Genomic DNA, 15,991 nt, shown 5'->3' on the forward strand with positions numbered 1-15,991 from the left:
CTCCTTGTTTTCTGTTTCCCTATTTGTTTCTCTCACATTGTAAAGCGGATATACAAACCAACGGAAGCACACGAGAGACCAGAAGACGACGGGACTAGCTCTGTCTTCTCTACGTCTACTCCTCAACGTCTTCCCAACGTCGTCATACGGCCTCTCGTGTGTTTCCATTGGTTCTTTTTATCTGTTTTACAATGTACCAACTAGCCCAGTTCACCGAATTGCGGTCTCTCGCATAGCTTTGTCTGCCACATTTGTGTCCTCTGTACATTTTTGTCTCGCGTATTACTTAAGTGCACCAGTACGTAGGCTCCGTAGCTGTTCCTAGGCGCTATAATAAATGAATGGATTGATTGATTCATTGATTGATTGATTACTGAGCGGAAGTCATCAAAAGCGCGAAGAAGAAATAAACTTTATTGAGAGCCGGCACTTTGCTTTTAGTGACCTCAGGTGTCGGCTCGAAGTCCTTGGACTCCGACGGCATCTTCCGCTTGCCGGATGGCCCAGAGCTGGTATTCCAGCTCCGAACTTTTCAGGGCCGCCTCGCAAAAGCAAGAACAAAATTTGTATGCGGCCGATTGCGTCGGTACCAGCGGCACATCTAACATGAAAAGTGACGTCCACAGTAAGACTCGCATCTACCTGTCATATCTACAATTCCTCTGCTGTCAACAAGTCTGCTTGGCACAGTGCTCCTCGTATCGATGCTTATAATTTCCTCGCTTGTTAATTGCACTAATTCTGAAGATAGCGCTAGCTTTCGTCGTCCTCGTCGGCACTTCGCGCCCCGCACTGTTGCAACACGACTAGATTGCCCACTGTAAGGCCAATCTGCACCCCCCCTGCGCCCAATCAATTGCATGCAGCCGGGCGGCGGAGTCCTCTAGTTGACGTCCTTCGCGAGGTGGAGCCACTGAAGCTTCTGGAGTTGGGGATTTGCCACCGCCTCGTTTCAAGAGGAGGCCAATAAATCGTCATCATTAAGTAGGGTATCTCAATACTAAGCCCGGCTAAACAGCGACGCTGCTATTGAAGCACCCTATTGTCGAGTGTAACGTAACATTTCAGTTGCCCACTTCCAGAGTACATGTTCGCTTTTGACTACATGCTCGGCCTGAGAAAGACAAACTTGCTTTGCCTTTACAACTTCTCAAGATACGCGCTCGGAATTTGCGATGCTTACGGCGTGACATGAACATTTAAGGAGTCTTAAAGAAACGAAGCAGTCTCTTAATGACCCACCACGTAGTACGTCACTGCAGCTTCATGGGTCTACTCGATGCGAATTCGTTCCTTTAAATTATGACTTTCACTCGCTATGATGAACTCGTGCCAGGCCGCTGGCACAGTTCACGGTCCATTTTAGAGGCAAAGTTGCTGAAGCAAGAAAAAAAAAAGGAATGTGATCCGCATGTTGCAAATTGTGATTATTTCTTTTTCTGCGCAGACGGGCAAGGGCGTTCTGCGTACCATGTACCTGCGGCCCAACAATTCGGCTGACATCTACCCGGTGGACATGGTTGCCAACATGATGATCACCGCCACGTGGCACGTGTGGAAGGAGAAACCGGTTGGGCCTTTCGTCATCAACTGCACCTCGGGGTCGATGCGGCGCCTTACGTGGCAGCAGATCTTCGACTACTCGAAGCCACTCGTGCTCAAGTACCCGAGCAGCGAGATCTTCCGTTATCCGGGCGGCAGCTTCAAGACGACACGCTTTTGGCACTCAGTCGCCGTCCAGCTCGATCACAACTTGCCCGCCTTCATCGCCGACACGGTGGCCCGGCTCGGAGGATACAAGCCCATGTGAGCGTTTAGAAAGTTGGGCCCTTTGGCTATTCTTGGCATAAGACCTGCGCGAAGCAGACAACTCGTACAACAGTAGACAGGCACAGCGCTGTACTCCAAAGAAATTTTATTTGAAAAACAGTCTGCAGCATATACATATATACCCGTACACATAATCCCACCAGAATATCAGTCTTGGCGCGGCATCACGCAAATATGCTTCAGAAAGGAAGCGTATCCTTGTCTGTAGCTTGCCGTTGAAAGATCGACATCGACGTTTCTTATGGTACGTCATATTTCCCGATAATTTCTACGTAGGAAATTTAACTATTTTCTTGATAAGGCTGTCGATGTAATGTTTACATGGGTATCGCCCAACTGCGCTATCTTCTCCAGTTCAATAATTGCACCATTTAGGCGCAGTGTGTCTTCACTCCTGTCCGTCTTGTCTGCTTTGCGCTGTGCCTAAAATCAGGGTAATATGAGCGTGTCGATCGACGGTTCATGGCCTTACGACAGCTGTTTCTTGACTTCGCGCAGTTTCTGCCACTGATGCTGTCAGTTATTTCGAATACGACGAGGTGTAAAAAATACTAAAACACATAACGAGGCATCGCTAAAAAATATATCCACGCATCTCCACGAAGTGAATCATTACGAGTGGGCGAAGCACTGGGGATCGTTCTTACCGTAAATCACCCGTGACATTACCCACTCGCGTGAGTGACACCGCGTGTGAGTGACACCGCGTGTGTACAGTATATACAATGTTTTATTTGTCATAACTGGTATGTCGTGTTGAGTTTTGGATTCCGTTTTCCCTTCATTATCACTGCTTTGTGGTCCGTGAAATGTAGAACCAATGGTTCTTCGATCGGATCTAGCCTGAAGTTGGCAAAGACAAGGTCTATGCACGTTATTCTGGTGGTTGTTAGTTGTTTCCAGTCATACGAAATGCATCGTAGAGCGTATCGAGACGTCATATACTGCACAAGCCAGTCGCTGTCCGTGATGTCTACGTTGAAGTCTGCGACAAGTACGAAGGGGTTGTTCTTGTACTTTGTTTCGTGTTCGCGCATTGCTAGATCGATTTACTTTTCTATGTTGACTCGGGAGAGATTCGGAGCCAAGTACTGTCATGTCAATTCCGTCGGATAGTTTTATTGCAGCGTGTTCGCCGTTGTGAGATTGGTAGGCTCGAGACCCACCAGTCTCTGGGAATTTCACGTACGTCCAAACACCACCCGCCGAACGCTCTGCTTCTTCTGTGCAGACGACGGGGAAGAATCCATTGATGTGCGGTCTCGCGTTCCACGTTTCGGTAAAGCAAAGAACGTCTGCTTTCGTTAGAATGGGATCTCGTTTGACGTGTTTCGCGTGGGCATCGAGGGAGCGCGCCGCGGAGAGAAGCGGGGGTCGGGAAGTGAGCTAGGAACTGGCCAGGAGGAGACCGCGTGCGCATGCGCCGCGCCGCCCTCCTCCGCCCTCCTGGTTGCTATGGCTACGGCGCGGCCAACGTTGGCCGTGAGCACGGACAACGTGGACGTACGGACAAGCCTCCACCCTAAAGTGCTTCGCCCCTGAAAACATAGACGACGTGGTCACCTCGATATTCATAGCAGGAGCTGTCGTGTTTGCAAGCCAATTTTCGAAGACCTCTCCAGATCGAAGGACAAACTGGGAACAGATGTCATTTTAAGCTTATTTTACCGCTAAGAAAACTGAGAAATGTGTAAGCGTGCCTTCTGTGAATTTACTTGCAAAGGAGCTGCAATTTTTAGATGGTTTCGTTTAGGGGACAGTGTTTCGTTGTATCATAGCTTCATGTTTGTTTTCCAGCCTTACGTGTTAGATTTATTTACGTATCCGCGCATGTGAGTGACGCGATTCATTTGGTAGACAAGCTTATAGGGGTGGGTCTCTAATAGGGCTATCATGGAAGCTCATTATCAGAGTCGCATGGCACGTGTTGACCTGATTTGTATTCATATGGGCTCGCTTTCCCGTTCTAAAAATACAGTTGGAAGTTTGCGTGCGTCCTCTGTACATCCGTCTTCGTCCACGTTTTTTTTAGCACTGCCTTGTTATGTAATCTAGAATGCACCAACTAGCCCAAACAAGAGCTTTACTGCAAAAAATACTGGCGTCAAACTTGCCTGTCTGACCTTTTCGTCACAGTTGACTTGTGAGTTCAGCGTTTGCTTTTTTAGTCGATCTTTGCCTATTGTCCTCTGTATTATTTATTTCATTTTCCTAAAATGGGTGCCTGTAAATTATGGTCCACAGTAGTTATAACCAACTATAAAGCGTTTTGTTTGGACTAGGCCAAGAAGCAGTTCTTATTTCCTTTGGACTTTGTGTTCTTTTCAGCGAAATGAAGCTAGGCAAGCAATAAGACGTCATAGTGTGGCTAACCACGTGATAACATTGTTTGCTCAAGGTTTCAATACCATCCGATCGCCAATATTGTACTGGATGTGGCGCTGTGCCAACTCAAAGCTACCGAACGCTAAGTAATTCTGGGTTAGGCAGCCCACCAAAAAAGAACAGCCCCCCCCCCCCCCCCCCCGTCGGTGCGCCACTGTGAGGCCTTGTGCTCAACTAGAAAATAATCTACGCAAGAAAGTTGAAAGTACTGTGGACTTTCGCGTCTCAGCCGAGTTACTTATTGCTCACGCGCGATTATTTTTTTTTTGTCCGTTTCGCAGGCTAAGTACCCAGCTCCCTTCCACAATATACACGAAGTCAGTCTACGCCGATGATTGCGACAGCAGACGCCGATGTCTACGACAGCAGACATAATAAAGGCCACAAGAAGGCACATGGTCACATAAATAACGCAGGAAGCCAGGCAACATAAACACAGTTAGGTCGCGGAAAGACTGACGAACTCGTGGCCACATGAAAACATGTCAGGTGGCATAAAAACGCTCGTGTATAGATAGTGGCTGTGAAGCTATCCAATCGTTCAGCATGTGCACAGCCATATCAATCTGCACGGTTTACTTAATTACGGCTAGAGCGACCACTCCACGAGCAATGTGTGGTGTGGTCGCGCGTAAATCTGTGTAAACCGACGCATCGCTGTCTGTGGAGTTGTTCGCGTTTACGGAACGGCTGCGCAAGAAGCCGCGGTTAACTTAAGTGTGCCAAGGCCACAACGCTGCCTGATGACTCCTAATTTCGAATTTCTATATTTAGTTAACCCTTCGTCCTCGATCACTGTGCCAATATAGGTTTTCACAGCACTAGCTTACCAGCAATCAACCACAGCTGAAGAGAAAAAAAAGCGGCCATGATGCCATATTCGATTGTTTCAGCGTGTCCGGTCTTCCCGTATCGTTCGCGGATTACCGGGTTACCCGCCGTGGTGGTGTAGTGGCTTTGGCGTTGTGCGTATCAAATCTCGATCGCGGCGGCCGCATTTCGATAAGGACGAAATGCAAGAACATCCGTGTATACCGTGCATTGGGTGCACGTTAAATGTGCCCTATGTAGCCAAATATAATGCGGAGTCGCCCCACTACGGCGGGCCTAATAATCATATCGTGGTTCTGGTGGTTCTGACTCAGAATCTGATTTAACTTAGCTGCTGTATTGGTGGCGCCACCTGGTGGCGCAGAGCTCAACCAGACTAACAGAGCTACGATTGCCGTAACCAAGTGCATCCTATTTCGCTGCCGGTGCAAATTTTCGGCGGCGGCGTAATCGGGAACACGTTGCCTTTAAAATGCTTCACAAGAACTCATGGAGCACGATAATGTCTCTATAAGGCATTGTGGTTTGATAATCCATCAATCTTTATTTTCCGCCACAAATGTCACAGTTTCTCTCGAAAGGCAAAGCATCGATTGCGATAGCAAATTAGTGGACAGCTATACGAAGTAAGGATAGCAGCTTTATCGGCCGTATAATCTTGTAAGCGTAGGCACACTAACTCAATGAACAAGCACGGTCTCCCGCGCGCACAAGCAAACATGAATACATCTCACTTGATGACCGCTGAAACTCGCTGTCAAAACGCTGGAATGAGGAAGCGCGGCAGCGTGCGAATTTAAATTCGTGCTGCGTCTCGCATCAACGCGAACTAAACCGCTAGAACACAGCGCACGGCGGACTGTGGCCCAGACGCAGATGGCTTTCAAGATACAGCTTGCGCCCGCACGGGCCTCAAGGCTATTGGGGAGGCTAGGGAATGAGGGGCAGCGTTCTACTCCGGGCAGCCCCGGCGGCCGCGCGCGCCTGCGCGGGCCGCAGCATCCTGAAAGCCATATGCGTCGGGGACACAGTCCGCCGTGCGATGTTATCACGGCCGCTCGGAGTACAACACCCTCCCCCTGGATCGTTGCGCGCGACAGAAGACGATGCGCTTACTTCCCGCTACCAGCGTAACAAAAGCAATTGTGAAATAGACAACTGGTATTGAACAAAAGAAAATGATACAGTGTGAATAAAAAAAAGCGACCCATTTTCTAATTAACGTTAGATTAAAAAATGTACAAAGGAAGTATTCAAAATATGTAATAATACAGTAGTAAGTGTACAAAGTAAACGTACACGTTTGCATTCACGAAGGCGGAGAAAAATGTTGAAAAATAGAACTCATTTGCGAAAAAACTGCGGAAGTCATTTTGCGATAACAGCGTCACAAGATGTCGCTGCCAGCGTCCGGTAATGTTGCACTCATACACGTGACCCGCATCGCCATTAAGGCATCATTCCGGGGGATAAATCGTGGTAAAACACATTGTTGCGGTACACCACATCCACAGGTAGGGAATTCGAAGTAGAGTGTAGTAGATAATGGTCGAGTGGGCCGAACGGCGCTCTCCCGCTGAGGCGCCGCGTGTGGAAAAATTGTGCGAGGGCGCTGCGAGCGAACTGGATTGGGGCGGAGAGGCGCTCCGCGGCATATTCAACGTACTTTGGCTGCGGGCGCCGAGGCCGATTGCGCATAGTACGCTCTTAAAATAGTGCTTTATTTCAACTGCAAATTTATGTTTACACCATCTTGCCAAACATATATATTTGAGGCATGGATTATACAACGCGTCGTCTTCAGTTTTGCTGTCGTTGTCAAGCGCGTCGTCTGCTAGCGAGCGCGCGTTCGCTACACGGACGCTGGCGGCGCCTAGTTTTTCTCGCAGAACGTCTGTGTAGTACATTTGTTTTTATGTTTTAGTTGCTTTGGTGCGCTCATGACTCTTGACGGCGGGTACCAAAAATAGTTCTGGTCAAGTGAACCATTGTTTTTAACACTGTCTTCTAAAAGCAACTGGCATCTCTGCAACATGAAGCTACGTACGAAACGTTTATTATTGATAGCGTGTCATTTTACGCGCGCTTCTTGTCGGTGGATATTGATCAGGAACAATGATCGAAGAAAACAATATTAAAGTGAAATAAACCAGGTTTATTAGCTGCGTGGCGCGAATAATGACCGATGTATTTCTGCGTATTTAAATCAAAGGGTACATTGAGAATGGTATAAATGGTACAGTGAGAACTCCCGACCGTGCACGTTTGCATACGAAACACACGTATTAGTGAATACTGCACATAAAACTCTCATTCGCAGCAATAATATTGATAGCAGGCAATTAAAAGTATATATATATATATATATATATATATATATATATATATATATGCAAGTGTTATTGATATGCTGTACGACGCCGAACAGTCGTTTCCGTACGAATGTAACGCATAACAGCACTATTGCAGTCTCAAAGGTGAGAGACCGATGCAAGTGCGGACTGTTATTCCGAATGATTGTGCTGCCGGAGAGTTGTGGCTGTTGCGCAGAGGCGCAGTTCCTGAGAAAATTAACGCAGGGGTGTTAATAGGTCCGGCTAATAAGCTGCTAATAAGCCCTGCTAATAAGTGTAATAAGCTGTCATTCAATATAAATGCCCCGTTTTGGGGCAGCCTGTAAATCTGCTAACTTGATTCAGGCAAGGAAATTTTTTTTTTGACAGTCTCACCATCTTTGCAACCCATTAAAACTGGGTGCCCCATGTGGTACCACACTTATCTTCTTGAACGAACGCAGCAGATCTACACATATCTGCACGTGTATGTGAGGTATGCCGTTTCTCTAATTGCTTCATTATTGTCGTTATGATAGTGCGTCGAATAACTGAAAGCAGCCGTTTATAATATACAAGCTGCTTAGTTGAGCGGACAGACATTTGGGAATGGCATTACATTTATGTATGAAATATAGGATAAGCGTAACATGTTTTTCTCGGAAATCAGACTCAAGAATAATTTATTTTGTTAACACTCCTAGAAAAAAGACGAAGAACGCAGCCGCCTGTCTTTTTTTTTTTTTTTAGTTCAAACAAATTTGTGGGTTTTACGTGGCAAAACCACGATATGAGAATGAGGCACCCGGTTTAGATTTCCCCACCTGGGGCTTTTTAACGCGCACCTAAAAGGAGTACACGAGTGTTTTCCATTTGTTCCCATCGAATTCTGCGACGGATTGAACCCGCGAGCTCCAGTTTAGCAGCGCAACGCCGTATCCGGCCACTATACCGGGTGTTCGAAATTAAGGTTTAGGGAATTTTAAAAATCTCCTGTGGCAGTTAGCACAATTCGCATTGATGAGCTGGGTTATTCGAAGAGGCGGACATTAGTATAGCACGAGAATCGAAACACCTATTCAACTTATTAGCAAAATTGATTAATGAACTTCTTAGTTAATTACTTTACGACACATATTGCATTTTACGAATTGTAGCCGGTGAGGTTGCAAAACGCATCCACTTGAAATGAATTTCCAGAATGACACCGACCGCGATAAATGACCCCGTACCAATTACTCCGCATTCTGTTACGCGAGTAAGGCGGAAACTTGAATAGAATGTTGCGCTGCAGCTTTTTTTTTTTTTTTCAATAACGATGCTTCCCGTAAATCTGAGTACTCGCCGCGGGGGCTCAGTTAGCTAAGGCGTTGCGCTGCTGAGGACGAGTTCGCGGAATCGAATCCCGGCCGCGGCGGCCGCATTTCGATGGAGACGAAATGCAAGAAGCCCGTGTGCTTGCGTTGTAGTGGACGTTAATGAACCCCAGGTGGTCAAAATTAATCCGGAGCCCTGCACTACGGCGTGCCTTATAATCAGAACTGGTTTTGGCACGTAAAAAACCCCAAAAGAAGAAAGAAATCTGAGTACAAGGTGCCGGATATGGGGCAGATATGTTTACTTGTTTGAAGCGGCAAGCAGGAAGGTTACATATGTTTCTCCGTTTGCGTTTCGCAAGACCTACTGATGGAAAACTATATGTGGAACAATACACACGAGAGATACATGCTGTTTGAAGAACGAAAAAAATATTTGTTCTCCAAAGGGAACCGTACAATAACATAGTAGAATGAATGCCGACACTGCGGCCGCAATGCACGGGCAATAACTGAGCGGCATTAAAAAATAAAATGAAGAGAAAGAAAGGCATTTGTTCTTAAGACATATATACATGTCATATTCGATTATGAACACCATTTGAGAGGTCTGAACGCAAATACCAGCGCGTGAAGTAGTGCGATTGACCCTGCCGAACAGTATCGCCAGCAGTTTCCAACGGCGCGACCTTGATGCGGCCTGTTAGATACGGACCCTTTCCCGGAATCAATCAAGTTTCCCCACCACCTCAAAGGCAGTCGCGTTCCAATTATGGTGCGCCGGAGCGCATCAACCACGTTACCGGACCCGTCAGACAGGTTGGCGACTCCTACCTCACGCACCGCACGTGGAGCTATTGTCTCTCCCCCTGCTTGACTCTTCCCAAAAGTGGACCGGGAGGCTGGCACGGTTCCAGGAAGGAAGCCTTGGTCGAGTGCAGAGCGGTTTTGCAGCTCTGGAGGGCCGTTCCGAGAACGTCCCGTCTCCTTCAGCCGAGCGCTTCCAGGCGAGGAGGCAAAACCGGAGGTAAATCAGCCATCGGACAATGAAGCCCTCGGAGCGTCCCCATTGGCCGAATATGACGGCACTTGCAAGGGCCAATACCAGGGGAGGAAAATGACGACACCTGAGCTGGCTCGACGACTGGCCAAAAATGACGGGACCCCGAGAGACCGAAGGGGTTAAAAGAGTGACAAATCGAGGAGAAGAGAGCTCTTCTTGCCACGGGCCGCAGCGTCCGAGATGCTGCCGGCCGTCGATCACTTTATGACTGTTCAGTATTTTGTATTTTAATCACTGTACATAATGTAAATAAATCCCTCCTGTTTCTCCCAAGTCCGCCTCAACGTCCCCCAACTCCCGCAACCAACGCCTACCAGATCTAATAACTGGTGGCAGCGATAAGGATGAACCTTCGACAGAAGATTCAATAGGCCCAATCCAGTTCGAACGCAGCGCCGCCACAGTATTTTTCCACGTCGGGAGCCTCACTGCAAAGCATGCGCCGCCCCAGCCGCTCGTCCCACTCGACCATATTCTAGTACACTCTAATTCGAAGCGATAATGGTTCATGAAAAAAAAGAATAGTTATTTGTCCGTAAAATTTACTTTGGCGGACTAACGAGATAGCGGAGCCGTGGACGGCAGATGATTTCTTGGCACCTCCTTTGAAACGGGGCGGTGAGAAAATCACCTAGCCTGCTTGATTTAATCAGGTATGCTAAACATGCTTTTCATGCAGCAGCAAAGCCGGTATCGGCATCTTGTGGCGTATAACTAACTATGTGTTTGAAAACTTTTCTGTCGCGTAAGTGTTGTCGAAAATATCGCAGAAGCACTGTACGTTAGCTATGTCGCTGATCAAAGCTTTACACCAGCACGGAAGTAGAATACCTAAGTGAATACAGTATTAGTTTAACATGCTCTCTGCCCAGACACTACGTCACCAGCGTCACTACCAGGGTTGTTACTGCCGGAAACCTCTCCGGCAACTCCGTATTCGGCAAATGTTAAGAATTTTGTGGACTCGCTCTGTATTTCCTGTTAAACTAACCAGGGAATGGTGCACTGCATTGTATTAGATTGGGAACGTACGATGTTTGTTTGTCACTTTCATTCAGACGACCATTCGAAGCTTTCTCAAGGGCTGTGTTATGTCTAGTGGGAGAACTCGTAAACACACAATGTTTATGGGAGTTTGAAAGGGACAATTTGTTAAACGCCCGACAGAGCTGGATGACAGTTTCGCTTTCATGAATCATGCTGCTTGCTGGTTTCCGCAGAACTAATTTTCCATGTCTATGGGACCGTCCAACATCGACTGCTTTCTTTCTCTTCAGCTTGTGTGATATCTACAAGAGGATCCACCGCGCCATGGGCATTCTCGAGTTCTTTGTCACTCATGAGTGGACCTTCAGCGTGGGCAACCTTCGCCTCCTGATGGCGACCCTTGAAGGGCCTGATCGCGAGGTGAGCCTTACACGTTACTCATCCTCGAACTGGGCGGTCACCACTGTGGTACTGGAAGCTGTCGTACCACTGTCACAGGCGCACAAAAAGTGGCAATACGGTCATTATGGCTAAACAGCTAAGACGACGGGACAAGTGAAAAAGACAACACAATGTTTCACTCATCCCGTCGTCTGCACTGTTTCGCCGCAATGAAAGTAAACCAAGGAGCCCAGCTCAGAACCCTTGAGGCATTAAGAGTTAAGTGTCGTAATAGATTGCAGCTGAGCGACAGCACCTTGCCGTCAGCTTTCCCCGCCGCAGCCGTACAAACTTCGAGCTGACATCCAAATTCGATCCGGTTAAGCGAGGCGTGAAACAAAGTGGCAGTTTCGCCCGAAAGGCGAAGCATCAATTGCGATAGCAAATTAGCAGAGCTATATGGAGTAAGGATAGTAGTTTTATCGGCTGCATAAACTTGGACACGTTCGCTTACTAACTGAATTAACAAGCATGGTGTCAGCGCGCACAAGCAAACATGAATAGATCACCCTCGATGACCGCAAGCAATCGCTGTCAAAACGCTGGCGTGAGCAAGTGCGGCTGCAGCAGCGAGCGAAGCTTAGTGCGGTCTATCGCTTCAACGGAAACTGAGCTGCGAAAGCACAGCGCACACAGAGGTAAGAGGCGTGTGGAGATTGCTTTCAAGATACGGTGCGCGCGACAGCCCGCCGCCGCGCAAAGTACACGTACGCAGCTGCTGGCAGAGTAGAAACCGCGCACCCCCTTCCTCCCGCGCTGCCTTCCCGCTTTCCCTTTCGCGTGGGAGATCGAGTCGCCAGCTACCCTTGCGCCCGGTCGCAAGATACGCATTTATTGTCGCAGCTAAATGTCGCCTCCCCTCCCTCCCTCCCTCCCATCTCCCCACGGCTTTTCGCACGACGGAAGACGTCGCGTTTACTCTACGCCGTGCGTTCGCTCTCCGTGAAAGCGCGTGTCCCTCGTGCGCTTTCACTCGCACATACAGCATTCGGCGCGCGGCGAAGAGTTCATCGCCTTTGGACTAGACTGAACCTCAGGGCGACGACGGACGCCGTCGGTACAAATCCGCGTGGAGTGTCCATATAATTGCTATCGCAATAAAATTACGGATTACTCTCTAAAGAGAACCGTGCAAATAACTTGCTCTTTATATGACTGGGGTACATACACAAGCCAACCTTTATTTTATAATAATTGATTACGTTTCAAGGCTCAAATTTGAGACGCTTGCTGTTCTTGGAATACGATTTGACACCGAGCAGGCTGGCCTTCACCGGAAGGGCTGTCCCACGTAACAGCTTCGCAGTGAAAGGCGCGTGAAGAGAGGGCGAATACATTTGGCGCTTGTGTTTGCCTTCCGCGTAGGCGTCTTTCTTTACCGCCATATACTTCCCTCAACATCCAGCGCCTTACTCCTCGTGACATTACTGCGTGGACATCACACATTCTGCAACCGCCTGATGTGGTGTTAGCATTTCGTCATAGCTCGTGAAAGGCATAGTACATAAACATTGCATGTTACACGTTGCATGGGATGAAAATGAGAGGGGCACTTGTAAATGAACAACTGATTTCAGTTTTTTCTTTTTTTTTTTTGGTGCATTATGGCTGACCATAATGAAAGCAGGAAAGACCGCATCAACGTAGGGTGTTGTGTTCGTTCGAGGAGAGAAGTAATTCCACAGCACCGTACGTTGCTAAATGAATGGGGAAATAGCACGACTCACCACACTATGTTTTGTTTGCCTGAGTCGAGACAAGTTCAAATGTAGGACGCCTAAAAGTGAGGAATTCTTATTATGCGACTTGAAATTACTGAGCAGAAGTTGTGCCCTGTGAATTCGCTTAACATGGTGCATCTGCGTGACCGCGGCTGTCCTGCAGCAGTCACCACTCGCATCGGTGTCCTTCCCTTGAGACTCTGATGACTGCTTTTGTCCCTCATATATATATGAACATAAACGAATATTCTGACGTTTTCATTAGGGAAATTTCGAATCGAATACGACTAGAATAGCATTTGTATTCGAAATTTCGAGTTTTCGCGCACACCTGAAATAAATGCGCCTGTAAGCATCGCTTCAGTTGCATAGAATTAAATTAACCCCTTGCCTAATCCTTGCTTCGCATAGATTCAAGTAGGTGCATTGCATCTGCACAGTTTTGTTTTCAATGAGGGCATGTGCACTTGACGGAGGGGGCGAAAATCAGCGATGAACTGCACGAGCAGCAAATGGACCATGTATGTTTCAGACGACGCACCGGTTCGCCTCTGCCACACGCTGCATGTCAACATGGGGGTTACTACTGCCATTGGAAAGAGCTTCGAAGCTATAATTCAAGTAACTGGTTTTAGACAGATTAGTACTCGGAGCTCTGAAGCTTCTGGATTTGTTGAACAGGCTCGTATACTTGTGTTTCAATACGGGTTCAAACTGCGGTACTCAGATGTTATGGTCTGTTTATGGTACATCTGATTATTTTATGGTCTATAAGAGAAATCATTTCATGTGCCCTAAAATAGAGTTCGTTTTTTTTATTCTTTATTTCTTTGAAATTCCAGACATTCGACTTTGACATTCGCTCCATCGACTGGGTGGCTTACATGGAACAGTACATATTAGGTGTGCGTAGGTACGTGTTGAAAGAAGACCCTTCAACCATCCCAGCCGCTCGCAGAAACCTCAACAGGTGAGTACGCATCCCACTAAACATACTGTGAAAACGGCTTTTGGGTTATGGTGAGGCTTCGTCTTGAACCTTTTGTACACTTGCACTGAAGGGCCAATAAACAGGCTTGGACAGATGAGCTTTAGACGAGCGACAGGCGTTTCAAGGTACAAAATTTTCCTACACGCCCCTTGGTGCATCGAAATTGTAGTACGTCGTGGGGCGTTCTTCCTGATTTTGCTGTGCCGCAATTGACCACTGCCAACGCTGGCTCCCGTGGAATACGGCCAACAGCAGAAGAGCAGGACGAAGCAGCCAGTTACACCGCCATCGAGCGGAAGCTGCCAAACAGGAAAGTGCAAACAACATTCAGAACGTCTAAGTCTGTTTATGATTCCCCTAAATGCTTTTCAAAACACCTACTAAGATAAATGATGCGAATAACTTGCCGTTGTGCAGCATCATTGCACAAGAGAAAAAAAAAGCATTACGTCATTTCTTTAAAGTAACGACAAGCACCTTGAGTTCAGAAGGTCACTTACTAGAAATGCACTCGTAGCTGCATTGCACGCACCAAGCATCACCTCCCAATCGCCCCGGCCCAACGAACGGTAGAGGGTGGTGTACAGGCTAAGGTGGCTCGGGCACTTTCTCGCAAGCCTAAACAGCATGTCGACCCCCCTCTCCTTAACAGCCACAGTGAAGGAATCACACAGACAAAACCAACCTCCTGGACGGCCTTGTGTAACACCGCCTCAGAACCGGCCCAAAGGTGAGCTTGCCAGAAAACTGTGCCGGCCACCCGAGCAGTCACTGGCCTCGCTTGCATGTCTCGCGCTTTGCCCGGCGCTACACATTCCCAGCACAGCCACCGCGTAAGCTAACAACAGCACGTGCTTCAGCAGCTTGGCATCGCCTGCTGGTGTAGTGGCATGCCGACAGACAACTTACTGCCTGCGCTACGCATGTTTATTCCTGACCTAAAATGACGTAACGACAAAATATCACAGATATGAAAACGCAATGACCGAGGGGTACTGTCAAAGGTGCGACTGCGCCACATAACCGACATAACCTTGAAACAGACGGCGGCTTCCCACTGCCTGTTTCCGTAAGCGCGCTACACTTTACGGAATACCGGGTTACAGGAGCTGTGCAAGGCAGTGGTAGTGACATCTTGTGACGCTTTTCCTAACCACCACGTGTTTAAACTGTTTTACGCAGGTGTTCTTGTGAAACAAAATTTAAACGGACTTAATGCTAACGATTATGTCGCTACCGACGCATCAGAAAAGCATTCAAAAGAATGTGGTGCGTCACTGCTAAAATAGCTGTGTCCTCTCTGGTTAAAGTTAGCGGCACAATATGGCCCCTCTAACGCAGCTGGTCACGCAAACATTTCCGGTAACCCGGTATTTCAGCAAAGCGTGGCGCGTTCACGGAGAATCTGAACGTCTCCAATGTAGACTAAATTAGTTCCCAGTGGCAAACGGGTCTTTGCGCCACTACGGCCCCTGCGTTCGTCGACCTGTGAATCCATGGGTTGTAGCACTCATTAATAAATATTCACTGTTATGTCCTTTTTGGTCGTGGCTCATTTTGCGCGGGCATAGCACGATGGCTGCGGTCTTTTCACGCCCTTCGGTTCATTTTCAGGATCTACTACATTGGAATGCTGGCGCAGCTGCTCTTCGTGGCCGGCGTCATCAGACTTCTGGTGAAGCACACAAGGACTTTCAATGACCTATGGTGGAACCTTATCTCGAACGTTCTTCAACTGGCGGTGCGAATCTCCCTGGCGATGCAATCGATTTCATCTCGTCACTGAAAGTTCATATAGCACCACCGGCTGTACATTTTACGCTGGCTACAGATTATGCTTTTATTTTGTATTAAAACCACCCAGAAATTTGTTCCTGATACCGTCTTATGTCACCACTAGTTCTCCAGGATACTTTGCCATGATCATAACACATTATATTGTCACGTAGTGACGGTAAAGAAGAGTCGCAAAACTGTGAATGATGAAACGGGCTTTTCATTGGGCGAACCTGTGTCCACAAAAGCAAGTTGCACTCGAAGCACAACGATAGCGGTGAACACAGTCGGCGATCGTCGAAATCTGATCAGCGGCG

The 15,991-nt window shown here is 47.8% G+C and overlaps 1 protein-coding gene across 2 annotated transcripts in view; it reads left to right on the top strand.

Moving 5' to 3' along the window:
- The window catches only part of LOC119451044 (fatty acyl-CoA reductase 1-like), a 57,833-nt gene extending 42,057 nt beyond the window's left edge, over positions 1-15,776 (top strand). The window contains exons 9-13 of one of the 2 annotated variants that reach the window (XM_037714473.2): positions 1,448-1,806; positions 11,036-11,165; positions 13,750-13,877; positions 14,551-14,628; positions 15,513-15,776. In XM_037714473.2, the coding sequence (XP_037570401.2) occupies positions 1,448-1,806; positions 11,036-11,165; positions 13,750-13,877; positions 14,551-14,628; positions 15,513-15,684 (867 nt within the window). In that variant the 3' untranslated portion in view covers positions 15,685-15,776. The remainder of the gene's footprint in view (positions 1-1,447; positions 1,807-11,035; positions 11,166-13,749; positions 13,878-14,550; positions 14,629-15,512) is intronic. The other variant, XM_037714474.2, reaches the window with a different exon arrangement.
- The last annotated feature ends 215 nt before the right edge of the window (positions 15,777-15,991 follow it).

This window comes from Dermacentor silvarum, chromosome 4 (assembly GCF_013339745.2).
Source record: "Dermacentor silvarum isolate Dsil-2018 chromosome 4, BIME_Dsil_1.4, whole genome shotgun sequence".
NCBI lineage: Eukaryota > Metazoa > Arthropoda > Arachnida > Ixodida > Ixodidae > Dermacentor > Dermacentor silvarum.